Source organism: Caretta caretta, chromosome 20 (assembly GCF_965140235.1).
Source record: "Caretta caretta isolate rCarCar2 chromosome 20, rCarCar1.hap1, whole genome shotgun sequence".
Classification (NCBI taxonomy): domain Eukaryota; kingdom Metazoa; phylum Chordata; order Testudines; family Cheloniidae; genus Caretta; species Caretta caretta.
In genome coordinates this window covers 23,877,906-23,898,444 of record NC_134225.1, presented here as the reverse complement: position 1 = coordinate 23,898,444, position 20,539 = coordinate 23,877,906, and the positions used below count along the sequence as shown (strand labels likewise).

At 63.4% G+C, this 20,539-nt stretch overlaps 2 protein-coding genes across 6 annotated transcripts; one reads left to right on the top strand and one right to left on the bottom strand.

The window, feature by feature from the left end:
* Positions 1 to 1,005: 1,005 nt before the first annotated feature.
* On the bottom strand, positions 1,006 to 16,837 carry FBXL12 (F-box and leucine rich repeat protein 12). 5 transcript variants are annotated; one of them, XM_048831892.2, is made up of 3 exons: positions 16,689 to 16,837; positions 7,042 to 7,114; positions 1,006 to 5,520 (listed from the first exon to the last, which is right to left on the bottom strand). In XM_048831892.2, exons 1-3 carry the CDS (start codon positions 16,781 to 16,783, stop codon positions 4,747 to 4,749), a joined length of 942 nt encoding a protein of 313 aa, XP_048687849.1. In that variant the 5' UTR covers positions 16,784 to 16,837; the 3' UTR covers positions 1,006 to 4,746. The 5 variants fall into 5 exon arrangements, with proteins under 5 accessions (XP_048687849.1, XP_048687851.1, XP_074977541.1 ...); XM_048831894.2 differs by lacking the exon at positions 16,689 to 16,837 and adding an exon at positions 7,204 to 7,414; XM_075121440.1 differs by lacking the exons at positions 7,042 to 7,114; positions 16,689 to 16,837 and adding an exon at positions 7,204 to 7,415.
* Positions 16,792 to 19,500, top strand: UBL5 (ubiquitin like 5). Its single transcript, XM_048831896.2, has 5 exons — positions 16,792 to 16,914; positions 17,039 to 17,103; positions 17,474 to 17,557; positions 18,604 to 18,641; positions 19,241 to 19,500. Exons 2-5 carry the CDS (start codon positions 17,048 to 17,050, stop codon positions 19,282 to 19,284), a joined length of 222 nt encoding a protein of 73 aa, XP_048687853.1. The 5' UTR covers positions 16,792 to 16,914; positions 17,039 to 17,047; the 3' UTR covers positions 19,285 to 19,500.
* The last annotated feature ends 1,039 nt before the right edge of the window (positions 19,501 to 20,539 follow it).

The window sequence follows — 20,539 nt, the reverse complement described above, 5'->3', positions numbered from 1 at the left end:
CCCAAAGGTTTAACCAGAGAAGACAAGTTGTTGTTAAGAGACGTCTCACTACGGAGCTCACAATTGTCACAATCCTTTCCTCTGGAGCCAATTTTTAAAAGATATTTATGATGCTTCCTGGGTGTGGCACTGAACCCCATATTCTTCACAGTGATGTTATATGATTATGACATAACTATGATGTATATTGTGCAAGTCATGTGACGTGTCATTGGAAAAGTTATGATTTGTGTGCATGTTATCATTTTTGTATCAAACTATGAATATTGACTATGTAGCTGTATTTCAAATGTAGTTACACCTTGATAGCGCCCATTAGACAAGGTGCTTTCAGTCTAGAAAGGGGGCAGTGGCGGATTAGCCATTGGGCCTATGGGGTCCATGTCCAGGGGCCCTGGCCAACTTGGGGGCCCCAGAGACCCTGCGCCCCGACCCCACTCCCTGGAAGCAGCACCGGGCGGGCATGACGGGGGAAGCTGGGTGGGTGGGTGGAGGGGAAGCCCTCAGCACCCCAACCCCACTCTCTGGCAGAAGCGCCAGGTGGGACAGGAGAAGCCCCAGAGCCCTGACCCTGGTCCCTCGCAGAAGCGCAGGGGGTGGCGGGGGAAGCTCTTGCACTGGGACCCCCGCTGTGGCCCCAGGACTGCGGGAGCTCTTGCTACCTGCCGCAGCCTCAGGCCTGGGGGAGCTCTCACTCCTTGCTGTGGCCTAGGGCCCTGGTGGGGGGGAGAGACAGACAGAGCTTCTCTAGTTTTAGGGCAGCGGGAAGCGGGAGTGCAGAAAGTACCAAATGGGTTGCGAGGCTGCACTGGGGGTGTGTGGAATGGGGGGACACTAGATAGAACAGGAGTGGGGCCCCAGGGAAGGGACAGAAAAGGGTGGGGCTGCAGGTGAAGGGGGAAGAAATGGGTCTCTCCATACAACACAAGCAGTATCACTGATATGTTAAAAACCACACGTCGACTGTTGCCACATTTCAGTCAAAATCTGACAGCATGAGACGACTTTACAGATCTAAAAGCATTTTTATTTTATAAATACATTTTACATTTGATTACAGATAACAACTCAGCAGATTCAAAACCTCAGTGTGTCCCAGAATGGAAACTTCATAACAGCTACTGTTTTAACATCAGCCCAAACTTGCTAATGTGAACTCAGGGCTTTGTAACAGCAGGTAAAGAGGAGGGAGTATTTAAACAATAGAAGGCACAAGCAGCCATGCACAGCAATGTAACCCAACAAACCAGGTGCAAGGATCTGGCTGCTGGCAGCCTGCTAATATTATTCAAATATAATACCTGAGATCTATGCTTTAGTTATTCACATACATTTGGGTTCGGTCTATGCTACAGTTAGGTCAACGCAAGGTGGCTTACGTTGCTCTTATTCGGTCAGCATCTACCCTATAATGATGCTCCTGACGAAGTAAATCACCCGCTACGTCAACTTAATAATTCCACCGCCACAAGAGGCGTAGCACTTAAGTCAACATAGTTACGACGCTACAGTGTCAGTGTAGACACTGTGTTAATTACGTCAACTTTAATGGCCTCCAGGAAGTGTCCCACAATGCCACACCACTACCGCTCTGGTCACTGTTTTGAACTCCACTGTCTGGTGGCCAGGTACTCGCCACGTACCTTTTAAAGCCCTGCGAATTTTGGAAATCCCATTTCCCGTTTGCTCAGCATGGAGAGCTCACCTAGCATCTGCCCAATTGACCTTGCTGGTTCCACGCAGCAAACACACTCCTGCCTGGAACGCACAGGATGTGCTGCATCCCCTGGGTCTCCGGGGAGAAGAAACTGAGCAGGCACACCTCCGATCCAGCCACAGACATGTAGGTATCTATGGCCAGATGGCTTGGGACAAGGTGGAGAAGGGCTACAACAGGGAAACACATCAGTGCCTCATGAAAATCAAGGAGCTGCGGCAGGCACACCAGAAGGCAAGGGAGGCGAACAGCTGCTCAGGTGCAGAGCCAGATACGCTGCTTCTACAATGAGCTGCATGGCATCACTGGCGGCAAGCCCAGCACCCCCCAAGGGCCCTGTGGAATACTCTGGAGGAGTCAGAGTCATGCACCAAGAAGACCAATGGCATTTTGGGCTGTATAAGTAGGGGCATTGCCAGCAGATCAAGGGATGTGATCGTTCCCCTCTATTCGACATCGGTGAGGCCTCATCTGGAGTACTGTGTCCAGTTTTGGGCCCCACACTACAAGAAGGATGCGGAGAAATTGGAGAGAGTCCAGCGAAGGGCAACAAAAATGATTAGGAGTCTGGAACACATGACTTATGAGGAGAGGCTGAGGGAACTGGGATTGTTTAGTCTACGGAAGAGAAGAATGAGGGGGGATATGATAGCTGCTTTTAACTACCTGAAAGTGGATCCAAAGAGGATGGATCTAGACTATTCTCAGTGATAGCAGATGACAGGACAAGGAGTAATGGTCTCAAGTTGCAGGGGGGGAGATTTAGGTTGGATATTAGGAAAAACTTTTTCACTAGGAGGGTGGTGAAACACTGGAATGCGTTACCTAGGGAGGTGGTGGAATCCCCTTCCTTAGAAGTTTTTAAGGTCAGGCTTGACAAAGCCCTGGCTGGGATGATTTAGTTGGATACTGGTCCTGCTCTGGGCAGGGGGTTGGACTAGATGACCTCCTGAGGTCCCTTCCAACTCTGATATTCTATGATTCTGTGACCACTGGAGTGAACCCTGAGTACAAGGTGCTGGATGAGGAACAGCAGTAGGAGGAGAGTGGGGGACAGGCGACCGGGGGATCAAGTGGTGTGGCAAGACAGGACCTCTTCCTGACACCAGAGCAGTTGAGCCGGTCCCTATCATCCAGCACCGGGAAGCCTGATTCAGGGAAAGGAACCTCTGGTAAGTATGATGTTTGCTTCAGTATTGCAGGCACACATCTGTTCATGTTTTTAATCAGGTTAGAAGAGATAGTGAAATAACCATACAGGCAGAGTTGCTATCTGCTTCTCATTCTCCTGTACAGTTAGACAGAGGGGGGCCCCATGGAACAGTTTGTTTACGTGCACCGGGATGTCCCGTGCCTCCTCTAGAGAGACCTCAAGGAAACTCTCCTGGAAGTAGGTTGCAGTCCTCTGCTGAAGGTTTCTGGGGAGGGCTGCCTTACTTCTTCTGCCATGGCAGGACACTTTCCCACGCCACTCAGCAATTAATTCAGCAGGCATCATTGCAGCACACAGACTAACAGCAGCCGGACACGTGCAGGAGCCGTTTCCTTTCTGCCTCTGTTACCTTCAGGAGCAAGATACACGATAAAGTCTCCACTGCCTGTGGGAAACAGTGACAGTATTCAGCTCAACTGCCCCATCTGCTTATACTGATGCCCGTGAGCTACCCCAACTTATAGTCCCAACTCGCCCTGCCCCCCAGGATGTACTCATCATGCCTGGGACTGCTCTCCAGCTCTGTGGATCCCAAGGAGAAGTGAGAATGTTGTGCTTGTAACTTGTGGGGATCCAGGGCCGTGAACGCATTCACAATAGGACCTCTGCAGATGTGTGCCTGCAATGCTGAAGCAAACACTCTGTCCACTGTTTCTTTTGCAGCTGCAAATGTGGCCTTGAAGGTCTCTCCATCCACACTGGCAGACCAGCGGGGCCAGACAGCAGGAGAAAGACGAGGACAAGGGAAGACATGTTGCAGGAGGTCCCATAAGGTTCTGCTGTGTCAGATTCCAGGCTTGGAGGGTGATGCTCAGGGACAGAATGCAGAGTGATCACGAGGACAGAAGAAGCAGAGAGGAAGCAATGATGGTGCTCCTCAAGGAGCACACAGACATGCTGTGGTCTCTGACTGAACTTGAGGCTGAACAAGTGTGTGCTTGCCTCCCCCTGCAGCACACAGACAAATGCATTCCGGGACCTCCTTATACTCCCCCCCCATTCCACGTACCCTTGGGGTCACAGCAGAACGCCCACCACTCCACCCCTCGGGACAGGACACAAGCACAGCCGCACATGCACCGACCTGTGTGGCACATGGTTGGTGTCTGTGTTTGTGAAATAGACGTGATGGGTTCTTTCCCCTTAAAGGTTCTGTTCCCTGCATTTAAAATGTGTGTTTGCACAATCCTTTGTCCACTTCCTACTAGGCATGTTTTGGAGTATGCTCACAGCACACCAATGTGGCTAATGCCTTTTGACCTGAGTTAAATTTGGTCTAGAGTCCAAGGTTTGGGTAGACAAACCCTTTTGTGCATCAGGATGACAGCTGACTTACTCCCTTGTGCTTGGGGATAGTTCACCTGTTGCCTGATGTTTAATGTGAGACAGGGTTAAACTTAAAAGAGAAACCCCTACGGCCAAACTGCCTCTAATCTAAATAAGCTCATAGGGCCACCGTTCCTCATACGCCACCCATTCACCAGGCCTTGCTATTTTCTTAGTAGGAGAAGGTGAGGGGTCACTTCAGGAGCCCAGCCAAGCAGACGGCAGAACTGAATTTCTGCTGGCCTGTTTTCAGGTGACACAAGCTGTCTGGATGGTTCTCATCCTACACTGCTCACCTAATTGTTTTAGCCAGAGAAAATTCTGCCTTCAGTCAGATAAATGCAACGGCCACTGGGAGTACAACCCTGACCAGAAGCAGCAATTCTGGGAGTTATTTCAGGGGGGTGAACACCCCACAGCTCACCCTTGTGCGTTCCATACAACTCCCCATTGTTAACGTTTCGCCTCAGAGCGTGGGTCAGGGAACACATCAGAAATGGCAGTTTGGCAAACTTGCCTGAATTTTACGCATTTCCTGGTCTTCCAAGTCACTCCCATCTAAATTGAGATTCCTTAACTGGGGGAGTGCCTGGCACACAGCAACAATGGCATCAGGGGAAAGTTTAAATCTGGACTCAAGGCGGAGGGTTTCCAAGCACTTCAAGGCTGCTAAACAAGCCAGGCCTGCATCTGTTATGGAACAAGTGTTGCTGAATTCCAAAGAGCGGAGCTGTTTCATGTGACGCCCGATGACGTGAACAGCAGCATCTGCAATGACACATTTGCGCAGAACCAGGCATTCCAGGTCCTCCAGATACGGAGCTGCTCTCTGAATCCCAGCGTCTGTCAGCCGGTAGGTTTCAGAGAGCTTCAGTGTCCTTAGGCTGGTCTGAGATGAGATGTTAAGCAGATGCTGATCAGAAAAGGCGGAGACGTTATGGATCATGAGATGCTGCAGTTGTGGCAGGACCCTGGGAGTCTCTGGAGAGACAGATCTTTGGAACCACACAGTAGGAATCTCACACCAGCTCAGCTTCATGCTCTTTAGAGAAGATGGTATACAGTCATATGGGAGCCGACGGAGGTCAGCCTGTGTCAGGGACAGGTGATGGAGGCTGGGACACTGCTTCCCGAGTGCCTGGAACAGCGCTGGGGAAAGGAACTCGTGCTTTCTCATTGAGTAGAGCGCTCCTCTCACTTTCAGTATCCTCAGGCTATTGCACAGGTACTGCTTTAGCAGGTGCCACAGGATCTTGGAGCTGATCTGAGCACAAGAGAGCAAGCAACAAAGCACTTGGCACCTTGACAAGACAGGGAACAAACTCAACAGAAGCAGTAAATGAGCAAGGAAAGGCCCATCCCTGCTCTTCTTCAAATAGATCTTTCCCATTCATCTAAAAGGAAGATACAGTAACTCCTCACTTAATGTTGTAGTTATGTTCCTGAAAAATGTGACTTTAAGTGAAACAATGTTAAGCGAATTCAATTTCCCCATAAGAATGAATGTAAATATGGGGGGTTAGGTTCCAGGGAAATTTTTTTTGCCATACAGTACAGTACTATAGTTGGGAGGTGCCCCCCCTTACCCCACACAGGCACAGCCCCTGGCACTGGGGACAATGAGTCAGGCAAGGAGGCTAGGAGAAGCACGTTGTGCAGCAGCAGCTTCCCCTACTCTGCAAGTACCAGGGGCGGGGGACTCAACCCTCGGCCCACCCACTCCACCCCTTCCCCCAAGCCCCCACCCTTAACTCGCCTCTTCTTCCCTCCTCCTCCTCCCCCTTTACTCCGCACACTGCATCCTAGCTCCTCCTCCCTCCCTCGCCTCCTGCCCACAGCAAGGGCAATCAGCTGGCTTGCGGTGTTCAGGTGGCAGGAGAGAAGAGCGAGGACACGGTGCACGGCCTCCCCCCTCCCTCCTGTCTGCGGCAATCAGCTGGCTGGCGGCATTCAGGAGGCAGGGGAGGGAGTGGGAGCCTGCACATGGCGTCCTCGCTCCTCCCCCCTCCCTCTTGAATGCCGCCAGCCAGCTGATTGCCAAAGGCAGCAGGTGGGGGAAGGCGCTGATCCGCGGGGTCTGACAGCAGGTGGGCAGCGCTTGGGGGGGCATAGGGGGGCTGCCAGCTGTGGACAAAGCAGCAGTCGAACGACGTTGTAACGAAGCATTGCACAACTTTAAACGGAGCATGTTCTGTAACTGAGCAGCATCGTAAGGTCAATACAACGTTAAGCGAGAGGACGGTAAGTGGAGAGTTACTGTACTCCACACCTGTAGGGTAAGCCACAGGCACGACCCTGCAGTATATCTCCTCTTACCCTGACTGCTGCAGCTCCTTTCCCTGTGAGCAACCTCAGTCTCTGCTCTCCACACTCCAGCACGTGTCAGATGCTGTGGCTGCCTTCTCCTCCACATACACAGTCTCTGTCCTCAGAGACCACCCCTGACTCTAGAGACCTATTTAAAACAACCCTCCTGGTTTTAATGCTCTTCAGAAACTGGCCCAGCTGATCTCATGGCCTCTCTGCCCATCTAACACTAGCCTCTGCTACGCAGCTCCTTCTCCCCTACCCCCACCACCCTTGCCCCATATGTACAAGATCTGCCCCTGGATATCTTCCCTGCTTCTCCTCTTCCTTCTCTCATTCACCATCTCATGTTGATTCCCCGATGCAAGCGTCTGGTCCCCACAGGCTCCTCTACCCCTTCTCCTGGGACAGCCTTTATCAGCCCCCTGGAGTGGTCTCCATTGGGAGACACGCTGCAGGGACACAGCTGGGCTGGTACCTTGTAGGGCATTAAATCCACATGTCTCCAGAGCATCTTGTCCTGTACCAGCCTACGCCAGCGTCTGCAGACCCTGTGGGGACAGCAGCAGGGCAAGTTACGATCCCAGCAGCAGCATCCATGCTCAGTTTTGTGGGAGGCACAGGGAAGGAGCTCACCCACCTGGGGGGGGACATGGAGGCGCCCCCTGGACCAAACTACCTGTGTGGGGGAAACCCCATCATGGGGGCAGGCAAGGATTGGATCCAACCGCCTTGGGAGGGGGCTCCCCATCGGGGGGGGGAAGGGAGCGGGCTGGGACGAGCTGCCCCTGTGGGGGGGGGTCCCCATTATGGGGGGGGGGAGGGAGCGGGCTTGGCCTGGGGAGCTGAACCATTCAGGGGGGGAAAGCAGGGGCGGGTTGGGGAGAAGGGGATGTGGGGGGCCAAGCCACCCCGGGGGGGGAAGGGGCGGGGCAGGCCGGGGTTGGAGAAGGGGGGTGAAGGAGGGGGGAAGGGGGGGGCTGAGGGAGAAGGGGGGGCCGAGCCGCCCGGGGGGGAAGGGGGCGGGCCGGGGTTGGAGAAGGGGGGTGAAGGAGGGGGGAAGGGGGGGCTGAGAGAGAAGGGGGGGCCGAGCCGCCCCGGGGGGGAAGGGGCGGGCCGGGGTTGGAGAAGGGGGGTGAAGGAGGGGGAAGGGGGGCTGAGAGAGAAGGGGGGGCCGAGCCGCCCCGGGGGGGAGGGGGAAGGGGCCGGGGTTGGAGAAGGGGGGTGAAGGAGGGGGAAAGGGGGGGCTGAGGGAGAAGGGGGGCCGAGCCGCCCCGGGGGGGAAGGGGGCGGGGCGGGCCGGGGTTGGAGAAGGGGGGTGAAGGAGGGGGGAAGGGGGGGCTGAGAGAGAAGGGGGGGCCGAGCCGCCCCGGGGGGGAGAGGGAAGGGGCCGGGGTTGGAGAAGGGGGGTGAAGGAGGGGGAAAGGGGGGGCTGAGGGAGAAGGGGGGGCCGAGCCGCCCCGGGGGGGAAGGGGGCGGGGCGGGCCGGGGTTGGAGAAGGGGGGTGAAGGAGGGGGGAAGGGGGGCTGAGGGAGAAGGGGGGGCCGAGCCGCCCGGGGGGGAGGGGGAAGGGGCCGGGGTTGGAGAAGGGGGGTGAAGGAGGGGGAAAGGGGGGGCTGAGGGAGAAGGGGGGGCCGAGCCGCCCCGGGGGGGAAGGGGGCGGGGCGGGCCGGGGTTGGAGAAGGGGGGTGAAGGAGGGGGGAAGGGGGGGCTGAGAGAGAAGGGGGGCTGGGCCGGGCCGGGGGGAGGGGGAAGGGGCCGGGGTTGGAGAAGGGGGTGAAGGAGGGGGGAAGGGGGGGCTGAGGGAGAAGGGGGGGCCGAGCCGCCCCGGGGGGGAAGCGGGCGGGCCGGGGTTGGAGAAGGGGGGTGAAGGAGGGGGGAAGGGGGGGCTGAGAGAGAAGGGGGGCTGGGCCGGGCCGGGGGGAGGGGGAAGGGGCCGGGGTTGGAGAAGGGGGGTGAAGGAGGGGGGAAGGGGGGCTGAGAGAGAAGGGGGGGCCGAGCCGCCCCGGGGGGGAGGGGGAAGGGGCCGGGGTTGGAGAAGGGGGGTGAAGGAGGGGGAAAGGGGGGGCTGAGGGAGAAGGGGGGGCCGAGCCGCCCCGGGGGGGAAGGGGGCGGGGCGGGCCGGGGTTGGAGAAGGGGGGTGAAGGAGGGGGAAAGGGGGGGCTGAGAGAGAAGGGGGGGCCGAGCCGCCCCGGGGGGGAGGGGGAAGGGGCCGGGGTTGGAGAAGGGGGGTGAAGGAGGGGGGAAGGGGGGCTGAGGGAGAAGGGGGGGCCGAGCCGCCCCGGGGGGGAAGGGGGCGGGGCGGGCCGGGGTTGGAGAAGGGGGGTGAAGGAGGGGGGAAGGGGGGGCTGAGGGAGAAGGGGGGGCCGAGCCGGGCCGGGGGGGAAGGGGGCGGGGCGGGCCGGGGTTGGAGAAGGGGGTGAAGGAGGGGGGAAGGGGGGGCTGAGGGAGAAGGGGGGGCCGAGCCGCCCCGGGGGGGAGGGGGAAGGGGCCGGGGTTGGAGAAGGGGGTGAAGGAGGGGGGAAGGGGGGGCTGAGGGAGAAGGGGGGGCCGAGCCGCCCCGGGGGGGAGGGGGAAGGGGCCGGGGTTGGAGAAGGGGGGTGAAGGAGGGGGAAAGGGGGGGCTGAGAGAGAAGGGGGGCTGGGCCGGGCCGGGGGGAGGGGGAAGGGGCCGGGGTTGGAGAAGGGGGGTGAGGGAGGGGGGAAGGGGGGCTGAGAGAGAAGGGGGGCCGAGCCGCCCCGGGGGGGAGGGGGAAGGGGCCGGGGTTGGAGAAGGGGAGTGAAGGAGGGGGGAAGGGGGGGCTGAGGGAGAAGGGGGGGCCGAGCCGCCCCGGGGGGGAAGGGGGGTGGGCGGGCCGGGGTTGGAGAAGGGGGGTGAAGGAGGGGGGAAGGGGGGGCTGAGGGAGAAGGGGGGGCCGAGCCGCCCCGGGGGGGAAGGGGGCGGGGCGGGCCGGGGTTGGAGAAGGGGGGTGAAGGAGGGGGAAAGGGGGGGCTGAGGGAGAAGGGGGGGCCGAGCCGCCCCGGGGGGGAGGGGGAAGGGGCCGGGGTTGGAGAAGGGGGGTGAAGGAGGGGGAAAGGGGGGGCTGAGGGAGAAGGGGGGCCGAGCCGCCCCGGGGGGGAAGGGGGCGGGCCGGGGTTGGAGAAGGGGGGTGAAGGAGGGGAGAAGGGGGGTCTGAGAGAGAAGGGGGGGCCGAGCCGCCCCGGGGGGAGGGGGAGGGGCCGGGGTTGGAGAAGGGGGGTGAAGGAGGGGGAAAGGGGGGGCTGAGAGAGAAGGGGGGCCGAGCCGCCCGGGGGGGAAGGGGGCGGGGCGGGCCGGGGTTGGAGAAGGGGGGTGAAGGAGGGAGGAAGGGGGGGCTGAGAGAGAAGGGGGGCTGGGCCGGGCCGGGGGAGGGGGAAGGGGCCGGGGTTGGAGAAGGGGGGTGAAGGAGGGGGGAAGGGGGCTGAGAGAGAAGGGGGGGCCAAGCCGCCCCGGGGGGGAGGGGAAGGGGCCGGGGTTGGAGAAGGGGGGTGAAGGAGGGGGGAAGGGGGGGCTGAGGAGAAGGGGGGGCCGAGCCGCCCCGGGGGGGAAGGGGGCGGGGCGGGCCGGGGTTGGAGAAGGGGGGTGAAGGAGGGGGAAAGGGGGGGCTGAGAGAGAAGGGGGGGCCGAGCCGCCCCGGGGGGGAGGGGGAAGGGGCCGGGGTTGGAGAAGGGGGGTGAAGGAGGGGGGAAGGGGGGGCTGAGGGAGAAGGGGGGGCCGAGCCGCCCCGGGGGGGAAGGGGGCGGGGCGGGCCGGGGTTGGAGAAGGGGGTGAAGGAGGGGGGAAGGGGGGGCTGAGGGAGAAGGGGGGGCCGAGCCGCCCCGGGGGGGAGGGGGAAGGGGCCGGGGTTGGAGAAGGGGGTGAAGGAGGGGGGAAGGGGGGGCTGAGGGAGAAGGGGGGGCCGAGCCGCCCCGGGGGGGAGGGGGAAGGGGCCGGGGTTGGAGAAGGGGGGGTGAAGGAGGGGAAAGGGGGGGCTGAGGGAGAAGGGGGGGCCGGGCCGGGCCGGGGGGGAAGGGGGCGGGGCGGGCCGGGGTTGGAGAAGGGGGGTGAAGGAGGGGGGAAGGCGGGGCTGAGGGAGAAGGGGGGCTGGGCCGGGCCGGGGGAGGGGGAAGGGGCCGGGGTTGGAGAAGGGGGTGAAGGAGGGGGGAAGGGGGGCTGAGAGAGAAGGGGGGGCCGAGCCGCCCCGGGGGGGAAGGGGGCCGGGCGGGCCGGGGTTGGAGAAGGGGGGTGAAGGAGGGGGGAAGGGGGGGCTGAGAGAGAAGGGGGGGCCGAGCCGCCCCGGGGGGGAAGCGGGCGGGCCGGGGTTGGAGAAGGGGGGTGAAGGAGGGGGCAAGGGGGGGCTGAGGGAGAAGGGGGGGCCGAGCCGCCCCGGGGGGGAGGGGGAAGGGGCCGGGGTTGGAGAAGGGGGGTGAAGGAGGGGGAAAGGGGGGCTGAGGGAGAAGGGGGGGCCGGGCCGGGCAGGGGGGGAAGGGGGCGGGGCGGGCCGGGTTGGAGAAGGGGGGTGAAGGAGGGGGAAAGGGGGGCTGAGGGAGAAGGGGGGGCCGGGCCGGGGGGGAAGGGGGCGGGGCGGGCCGGGGTTGGAGAAGGGGGGTGAAGGAGGGGGGAAGGGGGGGCTGAGGGAGAAGGGGGGGCCGGGCCGGGGAGGAAGGGGGCGGGGCGGGCCGGGGTTGGAGAAGGGGGGTGAAGGAGGGGGAAGGGGGGGCTGAGGGAGAAGGGGGGGCCGGGCCGGGGGGGAGGGGGAAGGGGCCGGGGTTGGAGAAGGGGGGTGAAGGAGGGGGAAAGGGGGGGCTGAGGGAGAAGGGGGGGCCGGGCCGGGCCGGGGGGGAAGGGGGCGGGGCGGGCCGGGGTTGGAGAAGGGGGGTGAAGGAGGGGGGAAGGGGGGGCTGAGGGAGAAGGGGGGGCCGGGCCAGGCCGGGGGGGAAGGGGGCGGGGCGGGCCGGGGTTGGAGAAGGGGGGTGAAGGAGGGGGGAAGGGGGGGCTGAGGGAGAAGGGGGGAAGGGGCCGGGGGGGAAGGGGGCGGGGCGGGCCGGGGTTGGAGAAGGGGGGTGAAGGAGGGGGGAAGGGGGGGCTGAGGGAGAAGGGGGGGCCGGGCCGGGCCGGGGGGGAAGGGGGCGGGGCGGGCCGGGGTTGGAGAAGGGGGGTGAAGGAGGGGGGAAGGGGGGGCTGAGAGAGAAGGGGGGGCCGGGCCGGGCCGGGGGGGAGGGGGAAGGGGCCGGGGTTGGAGAAGGGGGGTGAAGGAGGGGGAAAGGGGGGGCTGAGGGAGAAGGGGGGAAGGGGGCGGGGCGGGCCGGGGTTGGAGAAGGGGGGTGAAGGAGGGGAAGGGGGGGCTGAGAGAGAAGGGGGGGCCGAGCCGCCCCGGGGGGGAAGGGGGCGGGGCGGGCCGGGGTTGGAGAAGGGGGGTGAAGGAGGGGGGAAGGGGGGGCTGAGGGAGAAGGGGGGAAGGGGCCGGGGGGGAAGGGGACGGGGCGGGCCGGGGTTGGAGAAGGGGGGTGAAGGAGGGGGGAAGGGGGGGCTGAGGGAGAAGGGGGGGCCGGGCCGGGGGGAGGGGGAAGGGGCCGGGGTTGGAGAAGGGGGGTGAAGGAGGGGGGAAGGGGGGGCTGAGGGAGAAGGGGGGGCCGGGCCGGGGAGGAAGGGGCGGGGCGGGCCGGGGTTGGAGAAGGGGGGTGAAGGAGGGGGGAAGGGGGGGCTGAGGGAGAAGGGGGGGCCGGGCCGGGCCGGGGGGAGGGGGAAGGGGCCGGGGTTGGAGAAGGGGGGTGAAGGAGGGGGGAAGGGGGGGCTGAGGGAGAAGGGGGGGCCGGGCCGGGCCGGGGGGGAAGGGGGCGGGGCGGGCCGGGGTTGGAGAAGGGGGGTGAAGGAGGGGGAAGGGGGGCTGAGGGAGAAGGGGGGGCCGGGCCGGGGGGGAAGCGGGCGGGCCGGGGTTGGAGAAGGGGGGTGAAGGAGGGGGAAGGGGGGCTGAGGGAGAAGGGGGGGCCGGGCCGGGGGGGGAAGCGGGCGGGCCGGGGTTGGAGAAGGGGGGTGAAGGAGGGGGAAGGGGGGCTGAGGGAGAAGGGGGGGCCGGGCCGGGCCGGGGGGGAGGGGGAAGGGGCCGGGGTTGGAGAAGGGGGTGAAGGAGGGGGGAAGGGGGGGGCTGAGGGAGAAGGGGGGGCCGGGCCGGGCCGGGGGGGAAGGGGGCGGGGCGGGCCGGGGTTGGAGAAGGGGGGTGAAGGAGGGGGGAAGGGGGGGCTGAGGGAGAAGGGGGGGCCGGGCCGGGCCGGGGGGGAGGGGGAAGGGGCCGGGGTTGGAGAAGGGGGGTGAAGGAGGGGGGAAGGGGGGGCTGAGGGAGAAGGGGGGAAGGGGCCGGGGGGGAGGGGGAAGGGGCCGGGGTTGGAGAAGGGGGGTGAAGGAGGGGGAAGGGGGGGCTGAGGGAGAAGGGGGGGCCGGGCCGGGGGGGAAGGGGGCGGGGCGGGCCGGGGTTGGAGAAGGGGGGTGAAGGAGGGGGGAAGGGGGGGCTGAGGGAGAAGGGGGGGCCGGGCCGGGCCGGGGGGGAAGGGGGCGGGGCGGGCCGGGGTTGGAGAAGGGGGGTGAAGGAGGGGGGAAGGGGGGGCTGAGGGAGAAGGGGGGGCCGGGCCGGGCCGGGGGGGAGGGGGAAGGGGCCGGGGTTGGAGAAGGGGGGTGAAGGAGGGGGGAAGGGGGGGCTGAGGGAGAAGGGGGGGGCCGGGCCGGGGGGGAGGGGGAAGGGGCCGGGGTTGGAGAAGGGGGGTGAAGGAGGGGGGAAGGGGGGGCTGAGGGAGAAGGGGGGGCCGGGCCGGGCCGGGGGGGAGGGGGGAAGGGGCCGGGGTTGGAGAAGGGGGGTGAAGGAGGGGGGAAGGGGGGGCTGAGGGAGAAGGGGGGGGCCGGGCCGGGCCGGGGGGAGGGGGAAGGGGCCGGGGTTGGAGAAGGGGGTGAAGGAGGGGGGAAGGGGGGGCTGAGGGAGAAGGGGGGGCCGGGCCGGGGGGGAGGGGGAAGGGGCCGGGGTTGGAGAAGGGGGGTGAAGGAGGGGGGAAGGGGGGGCTGAGGGAGAAGGGGGGAAGGGGCCGGGGGGGAAGGGGGCGGGGCGGGCCGGGTTGGAGAAGGGGGGTGAAGGAGGGGGGAAGGGGGGGCTGAGGGAGAAGGGGGGAAGGGGCCGGGGGGGAAGGGGGCGGGGCGGGCCGGGGTTGGAGAAGGGGGGTGAAGGAGGGGGGAAGGGGGGGCTGAGAGAGAAGGGGGGGCCGGGCCGGGGGGGAGGGGGAAGGGGCCGGGGTTGGAGAAGGGGGTGAAGGAGGGGGAAGGGGGGGCTGAGAGAGAAGGGGGGGCCGGGCCGGGCCGGGGGGGAAGGGGGCGGGGCGGGCCGGGGTTGGAGAAGGGGGTGAAGGAGGGGGGAAGGGGGGGCTGAGGGAGAAGGGGGGGCCGGGCCGGGCCGGGGGGGAAGGGGGCGGGGCGGGCCGGGGTTGGAGAAGGGGGGTGAAGGAGGGGGGAAGGGGGGGCTGAGGGAGAAGGGGGGAAGGGGCCGGGGGGGAAGGGGGCGGGGCGGGCCGGGGTTGGAGAAGGGGGGTGAAGGAGGGGGGAAGGGGGGGCTGAGGGAGAAGGGGGGAAGGGGCCGGGGGGGAAGGGGGCGGGGCGGGCCGGGGTTGGAGAAGGGGGGTGAAGGAGGGGGGAAGGGGGGGCTGAGAGAGAAGGGGGGGCCGAGCCGCCCCGGGGGGGAAGCGGGCGGGCCGGGGTTGGAGAAGGGGGGTGAAGGAGGGGGAAGGGGGGGCTGAGAGAGAAGGGGGGGCCGGGCCGGGCCGGGGGGGACTATACGTATATCTATTGGGTGAAGGAGGGGGGAAGGGGGGGCTGAGGGAGAAGGGGGGAAGGGGCCGGGGGGGAAGGGGGCGGGGCGGGCCGGGGTTGGAGAAGGGGGGTGAAGGAGGGGGGAAGGGGGGGGCTGAGGGAGAAGGGGGGGCCGGGCCGGGCCGGGGGGGAGGGGGAAGGGGCCGGGGTTGGAGAAGGGGGGTGAAGGAGGGGGGAAGGGGGGGCTGAGGGAGAAGGGGGGGCCGGGCCGGGCCGGGGGGGGAGGGGGCAAGGGGCCGGGGTTGGAGAAGGGGGGTGAAGGAGGGGGGAAGGGGGGGCTGAGGGAGAAGGGGGGGAAGGGGCCGGGCCGGGGGGGAGGGGGAAGGGGCCGGGGTTGGAGAAGGGGGGGTGAAGGAGGGGGGAAGGGGGGCTGAGGGAGAAGGGGGGGCCGGGCCGGGGGGGAAGGGGGCGGGGCGGGCCGGGGTTGGAGAAGGGGGGTGAAGGAGGGGGGAAAGGGGGGGCTGAGGGAGAAGGGGGGGAAGGGGGCCGGGGGGGAAGGGGGCGGGGCGGGCGGGGTTGGCGAAGGGGGGTGAGGAGGGGTGAAGGAGGGGAGGGGGCTGAGGGAGAAGGGGGGGCCGGGCCGGGGGGGAAGGGGGCGGGGCGGGCCGGGGTTGGAGAAGGGGGGTGAAGGAGGGGGAAGGGGGGGCTGAGGGAGAAGGGGGGGCCGGGCCGGGCCGGGGGGGAAGGGGGCGGGGCGGGCCGGGGTTGGAGAAGGGGGGTGAAGGAGGGGGAAGGGGGGGGCTGAGGGAGAAGGGGGGGCCGGGCCGGGCCGGGGGGGAAGGGGGCGGGGCGGGCCGGGGTTGGAGAAGGGGGGTGAAGGAGGGGGGAAGGGGGGGCTGAGAGAGAAGGGGGGGCCGGGCCGGGCCGGGGGGGAAGGGGGCGGGGCGGGCCGGGGTTGGAGAAGGGGGGTGAAGGAGGGGGGAAGGGGGGGCTGAGGGAGAAGGGGGGGCCGGGCCGGGCCGGGGGGGGAAGGGGGCGGGGCGGGCCGGGGTTGGAGAAGGGGGGTGAAGGAGGGGGGAAGGGGGGGCTGAGGGAGAAGGGGGGAAGGGGCCGGGGGGGAAGGGGGCGGGGCGGGCCGGGGTTGGAGAAGGGGGGTGAAGGAGGGGGGAAGGGGGGGCTGAGGGAGAAGGGGGGAAGGGGCCGGGGGGGAAGGGGCGGGGCGGGCCGGGGTTGGAGAAGGGGGGTGAAGGAGGGGGGAAAGGGGGGGCTGAGGGAGAAGGGGGGGAAGGGGCCGGGGGGGAAGGGGGCGGGGCGGGCCGGGGTTGGAGAAGGGGGTGAAGGAGGGGGGAAGGGGGGGCTGAGGGAGAAGGGGGGGCCGGGCCGGGCCGGGGGGAAGGGGGCGGGGCGGGCCGGGGTTGGAGAAGGGGGGTGAAGGAGGGGGAAGGGGGGGCTGAGGGAGAAGGGGGGGGCCGGGCCGGGGGGGAAGGGGGCGGGGCGGGCCGGGGTTGGAGAAGGGGGGTGAAGGAGGGGGAAGGGGGGGCTGAGGGAGAAGGGGGGGCCGGGCCGGCCGGGGGGGAAGGGGGCGGGGCGGGCCGGGGTTGGAGAAGGGGGGTGAAGGAGGGGGGAAGGGGGGGCTGAGGGAGAAGGGGGGGCCGGGCCGGGCCGGGGGGGAGGGGGAAGGGGCCGGGGTTGGAGAAGGGGGGTGAAGGAGGGGGGAAGGGGGGGCTGAGGGAGAAGGGGGGGCCGGGCCGGGCCGGGGGGGAAGGGGGCGGGGCGGGCCGGGGTTGGAGAAGGGGGGTGAAGGAGGGGGGAAGGGGGGGCTGAGGGAGAAGGGGGGGGCCGGGCCGGGGGGAAGGGGGCGGGGCGGGCCGGGGTTGGAGAAGGGGGTGAAGGAGGGGGGAAGGGGGGGCTGAGAGAGAAGGCGGGGCCGAGCCGCCCCGGGGGGGAAGGGGGCGGGCCGGGGTTGGAGAAGGGGGGTGAAGGAGGGGAGAAGGGGGGTCTGAGAGAGAAGGGGGGGCCGAGCCGCCCCGGGGGGGGAAGGGGGGCGGGGCGGGCCGGGGTTGGAGAAGGGGGGTGAAGGGGGGGAGAAGGGGGGTCTGAGAGAGAAGGGGGGGCCGGGACGCCCCGGGGGGGGAAGGGGGCGGAGCGGGCCGGGGTTGGAGAAGGGGGTGAAGGAGGGGGGAAGGGGGGGCTGAGAGAGAAGGGGGGGCCGGGCCGCCCCGGGGGGGAGGGGGGCGGGGCGGGCCGGGGTTGGAGAAGGGGGGTGAAGGAGGGGGGAAGGGGGGGGCTGAGGGAGAAGGGGGGAAGGGGCCGGGCCGGGCCAAGGGGGGGCTGCGCCCTCACCGGGCCCCGCGCAGCCGCTCGTGCAGGGGCAGCAGCCGCAGGATCTCCAGCAGCAGGGAGTCGGGCAGCGCCCCCAGGCCCCCGGCCGCCGCCATCGCCAGACACTTCCGCTTCCGGGTCACTCCGACCCGGGTCCCACTGACTTCCGGCCGCTGGCAGAGCACTTCCGCTTCCGGGTCAGCCTCGGCAGCGCTCTCCGCGGGACTGACGGGCGGCGAGCGCGGCGGTAGGTGCCGGGGGCGTCTGGGCCCCCCCCCCCCGCGGCCCGGGCTGGCTCCGCCCCGGAAGGGACCCCCCCCCTCGCGGCCTCTATCCCCCCCGCCCCCCTGACGCCTCTCGCCTCCCCCCAGGCCGGCGGCATGATCGAAGTTGTCTGCAACGACCGGCTGGGCAAGAAAGTCCGCGTGAAATGCAAGTATCCGGCGGGCGCTTCCCGCAGCGCCTCGGCCCGGCCCGGCCCGGCGGCCCCGGGGGCGTCAGTGTCTCGCCCCGGGAGGGGGCGGGGGGGCCCTGGCTCGGTCCAGGCGCTCGCTCCGTGGGGGGGCGGGACGGGGGGGGGGCTATGTATCGCCCCGGGGGGGCGGCGGGGTCAATGTCGCGGCGGGGCGGGGGGGTCCTGGCTCGGTCCAGGCGCTCGCTCCGTGGGGGGGCGGGACGGGGGGGGGGCTATGTATCGCCCCGGGGGGGCGGCGGGGTCAATGTCGCGGCGGGGCGGGGCGGTCTTGGCTCGGTCCAGGCGCTCGCTCCGTGGGCGGGAAGGTAGTTTCCTTAACCGCGGGGCTCAGCACGGAGGACACGATCGGCGACCTGAAGAAACTTATCGCGGCTCAGACTGGGACCCGGTGGGACAAAATTGTGCTGAAGAAATGGTAAGTGGGTGAACGAAAGGCAGGGGCAAGGGAAGGAAACACCTTCGCTGGCTTGATGCACTCGGCCTCCGGGGAGCTACAGATTTCAGGGTCATTTTAGCTCTTCATCGGCCCAAGGCAGGTAAACTGAGCTCTTTGCACTTCCCTGCATGTGGGTGCCTGTCTGATGCCGTCTTCTGCTACAATCCACCCCCACACATACCCAGAGATGGCTGCATGCGAGGTCGTGTGTCTCAATAGTTTGTGATGCACTCTGGGATGGAAAGCTGCATATGAATGCAAAATCTTAAAGAATGCAGCAGAAAGGGCGATCCTAAGGAGAGGAGGCCTGTGGCGCAGACTTCCAGTGAGTGTTCGTTTAAGATTTCTTTTTAGGTTCTGAATTTGTTAATTCTCAGATGTTTCACGTTCTGTACCTTCCCCCTTGTCCAATGTTCCTGGAGGCTCCACTAAAACCTCTCACTCAACAAAGTCTCAGGGGCAGGCCAGCAGTCTAAACTTTGTAAATAATGACAAATTATTCTGGATGAATGCTACTGAGTGAATTTTCCTTCATATTCTCACCTGCGGTGACATTCGACTCAAAATTTTTACTTGGTTCTCTCTTTATTTCAGAATTTCCTGCTGTTCCCCTAACTGGGGATGGATCACTTGATGATTACATGTTCTGTTCAGTCCCTCTGAAGCACTTGGCATTTGTCACTGTCTGAAGACAAGATACTGGGCTAGATGGACCTTTGGTCTGACCCAGTATGGCCATTCTAACTTCTGTATGTGAAGTTATTATATATTTAACACTGTAACTGCACACAGGCAGTCTCTTCTCTTTCCCCACGGAATTCATGATTGGCATTTGTTAAAAAACATGGTTTCAGAAACCTGTCGTGTAACATTTCAGTGATTGATTTTCTAATGTAGTAACTGATACAAGCAAACCTTTGAGTACTATCACAATTGTTCTATTCTTATTGACTACGCTTCCTTTTGTTAATTCTTGTATTGCACTTCTGTTCTTGATTAACTTCCTTTTTAAAATGTTTGTGCAGGTACACAATCTTCAAGGACCATGTATCACTGGGAGACTGTATCCTTGAACATTAGAATAGCCCAAGTAAACTGCAGCTTCTGAGGAAACCGTTTGTCTAGTTAAAATAAAGAATGGGACAGTTATCACTTACAAGATCCACAACCTAAGTAGTGGAGTGACAGGCACATTATAAATACACAGCTAGACAGAGACCTTTTCTAATCTGACATAGTTGCTTGTCACAAACCAGAGGTCTTGCTTATCAGCTTGGGTACTGGTGACTGATGGTATTGGGAGGCCATCATAAGATAACTGGTGAATCTATAGGGAAAACTCCCTTACTAAATTGAGTGGGGTAGCATATGATGGGGACTAATTTGCTGAGTTAAGATACTGCTGTTTCTAGCATTGATGCTTACAATGTCTCATATGACCCATGTTCCCTTCCATAACACTAGTAGTTTAGCTTGTCCATTTGGGACTAGTAGTAAAGTGGGAAGGAGAATTCTGTTGTTGAGAATTTGTACAATGTATCATAATGAATAAATTTGCTGCTGTAGTTTATTTTGAATTAGTGAGCTGGTAGAAACGTAATGCCTTCTTCCATTTGAGTTTGAGCATTTCCTGTGAAATTTCCTTTAACTCATTCCTTCCAGATGAAATCCATGATGGCATGAACCTGGAGTTATACTATCAGTAGCCTTGACTCTAGCTGCAGTTGCATATGGCAGGCATCACTTTTCTAATATAAAACTGGTCTATAAACTTTATTTCATGTAAGGTAAACATTAAAAGCTCAAGATGTGCATGTAGTTTTATCAGGTGTCTTTAGCTTTGATGGCAATAAAACTATGTGCAAACTTGTAAGAAGGTTGATTTTGTTTTAAAAAATTGTTTAATAAATGTCTCCTGAGAACTTCAGTGTCCTGCTCCTGGCTTTTTAAGTCAGAAGAAATCTCTCTTCCTCAGTAATTACCACAGCAGCCCTAATTAATGCACAACTCCCATCACGTTTGTTTTTATAACAGCTTCTGCCCAAGCTGTGGGCATCCTGTGTTGGTAGGTACTATAACCTTATATATGCTCTACCTTATCGTTCTCACTGAACCTTCAAGCACAACCCCTTCCCCCCCACCACCCAAAAAACCTCTCAGAACTGTTCATTCAGTTCTAAACGTAAATGATTGGCTAGGATCCTGAAAATTTACATCAATGAGACATGATTGACAGCAAGAGTGAGAGGAGAGCAATTGATTAAGAAGCACTTTAACAAATAACAATAGTAATAATAGATTTCATTCTTAATTCAGACAGTCTCCTGGTTTCCATGGTAAAATCTGTCTGGTAAGACTTCTCACAGCTGTTATATTTATCCCCTTGTCACCCTTTTCCTGGCTCCTTTAGCATAATTTTTAACTAGACCCACCCTGTACGTCCTTTTCAGAGTAACAACCATGTTAGTCTGTATTTGCAAAAAGAAAAGGAGGACTTGTGGCACCTTAGAGACTAACCAATTTATTTGACCATAAGCTTTCGTGAGCTCCAGCTCACTTCATCGGATGCATACTGTGGAAAGTGTAGAAGATATTTTTATACACACAAAGCATGAAAAAATACCTCCCCTCACCCCACTCTCCTGCTGGTAATAGCTTATCTAAAGTGATCCCTCTCCTTACAATGTGTATGATAATCAAGGTGGGCCATTTCCAGCACAAATCCAGGGTTTAACAAGAACGTCGAGGGGGAGGGGGGAGGAAAAAACAAGGGGAAATAGGTTACCTTGCATAATGACTGAGCCACTCCCAATCTCTATTCAAGACCTCAACTGGGATAACGAACCAGTTGCATCCTCAGCTGCACAACCTGAAATATCTTCTTGAATTCCTATCTCATTGCCTGTAGCTGCTTCATTGCCTGTAGCTGCTACATTGCCTGGACCTTTGGTGCTTCACTTC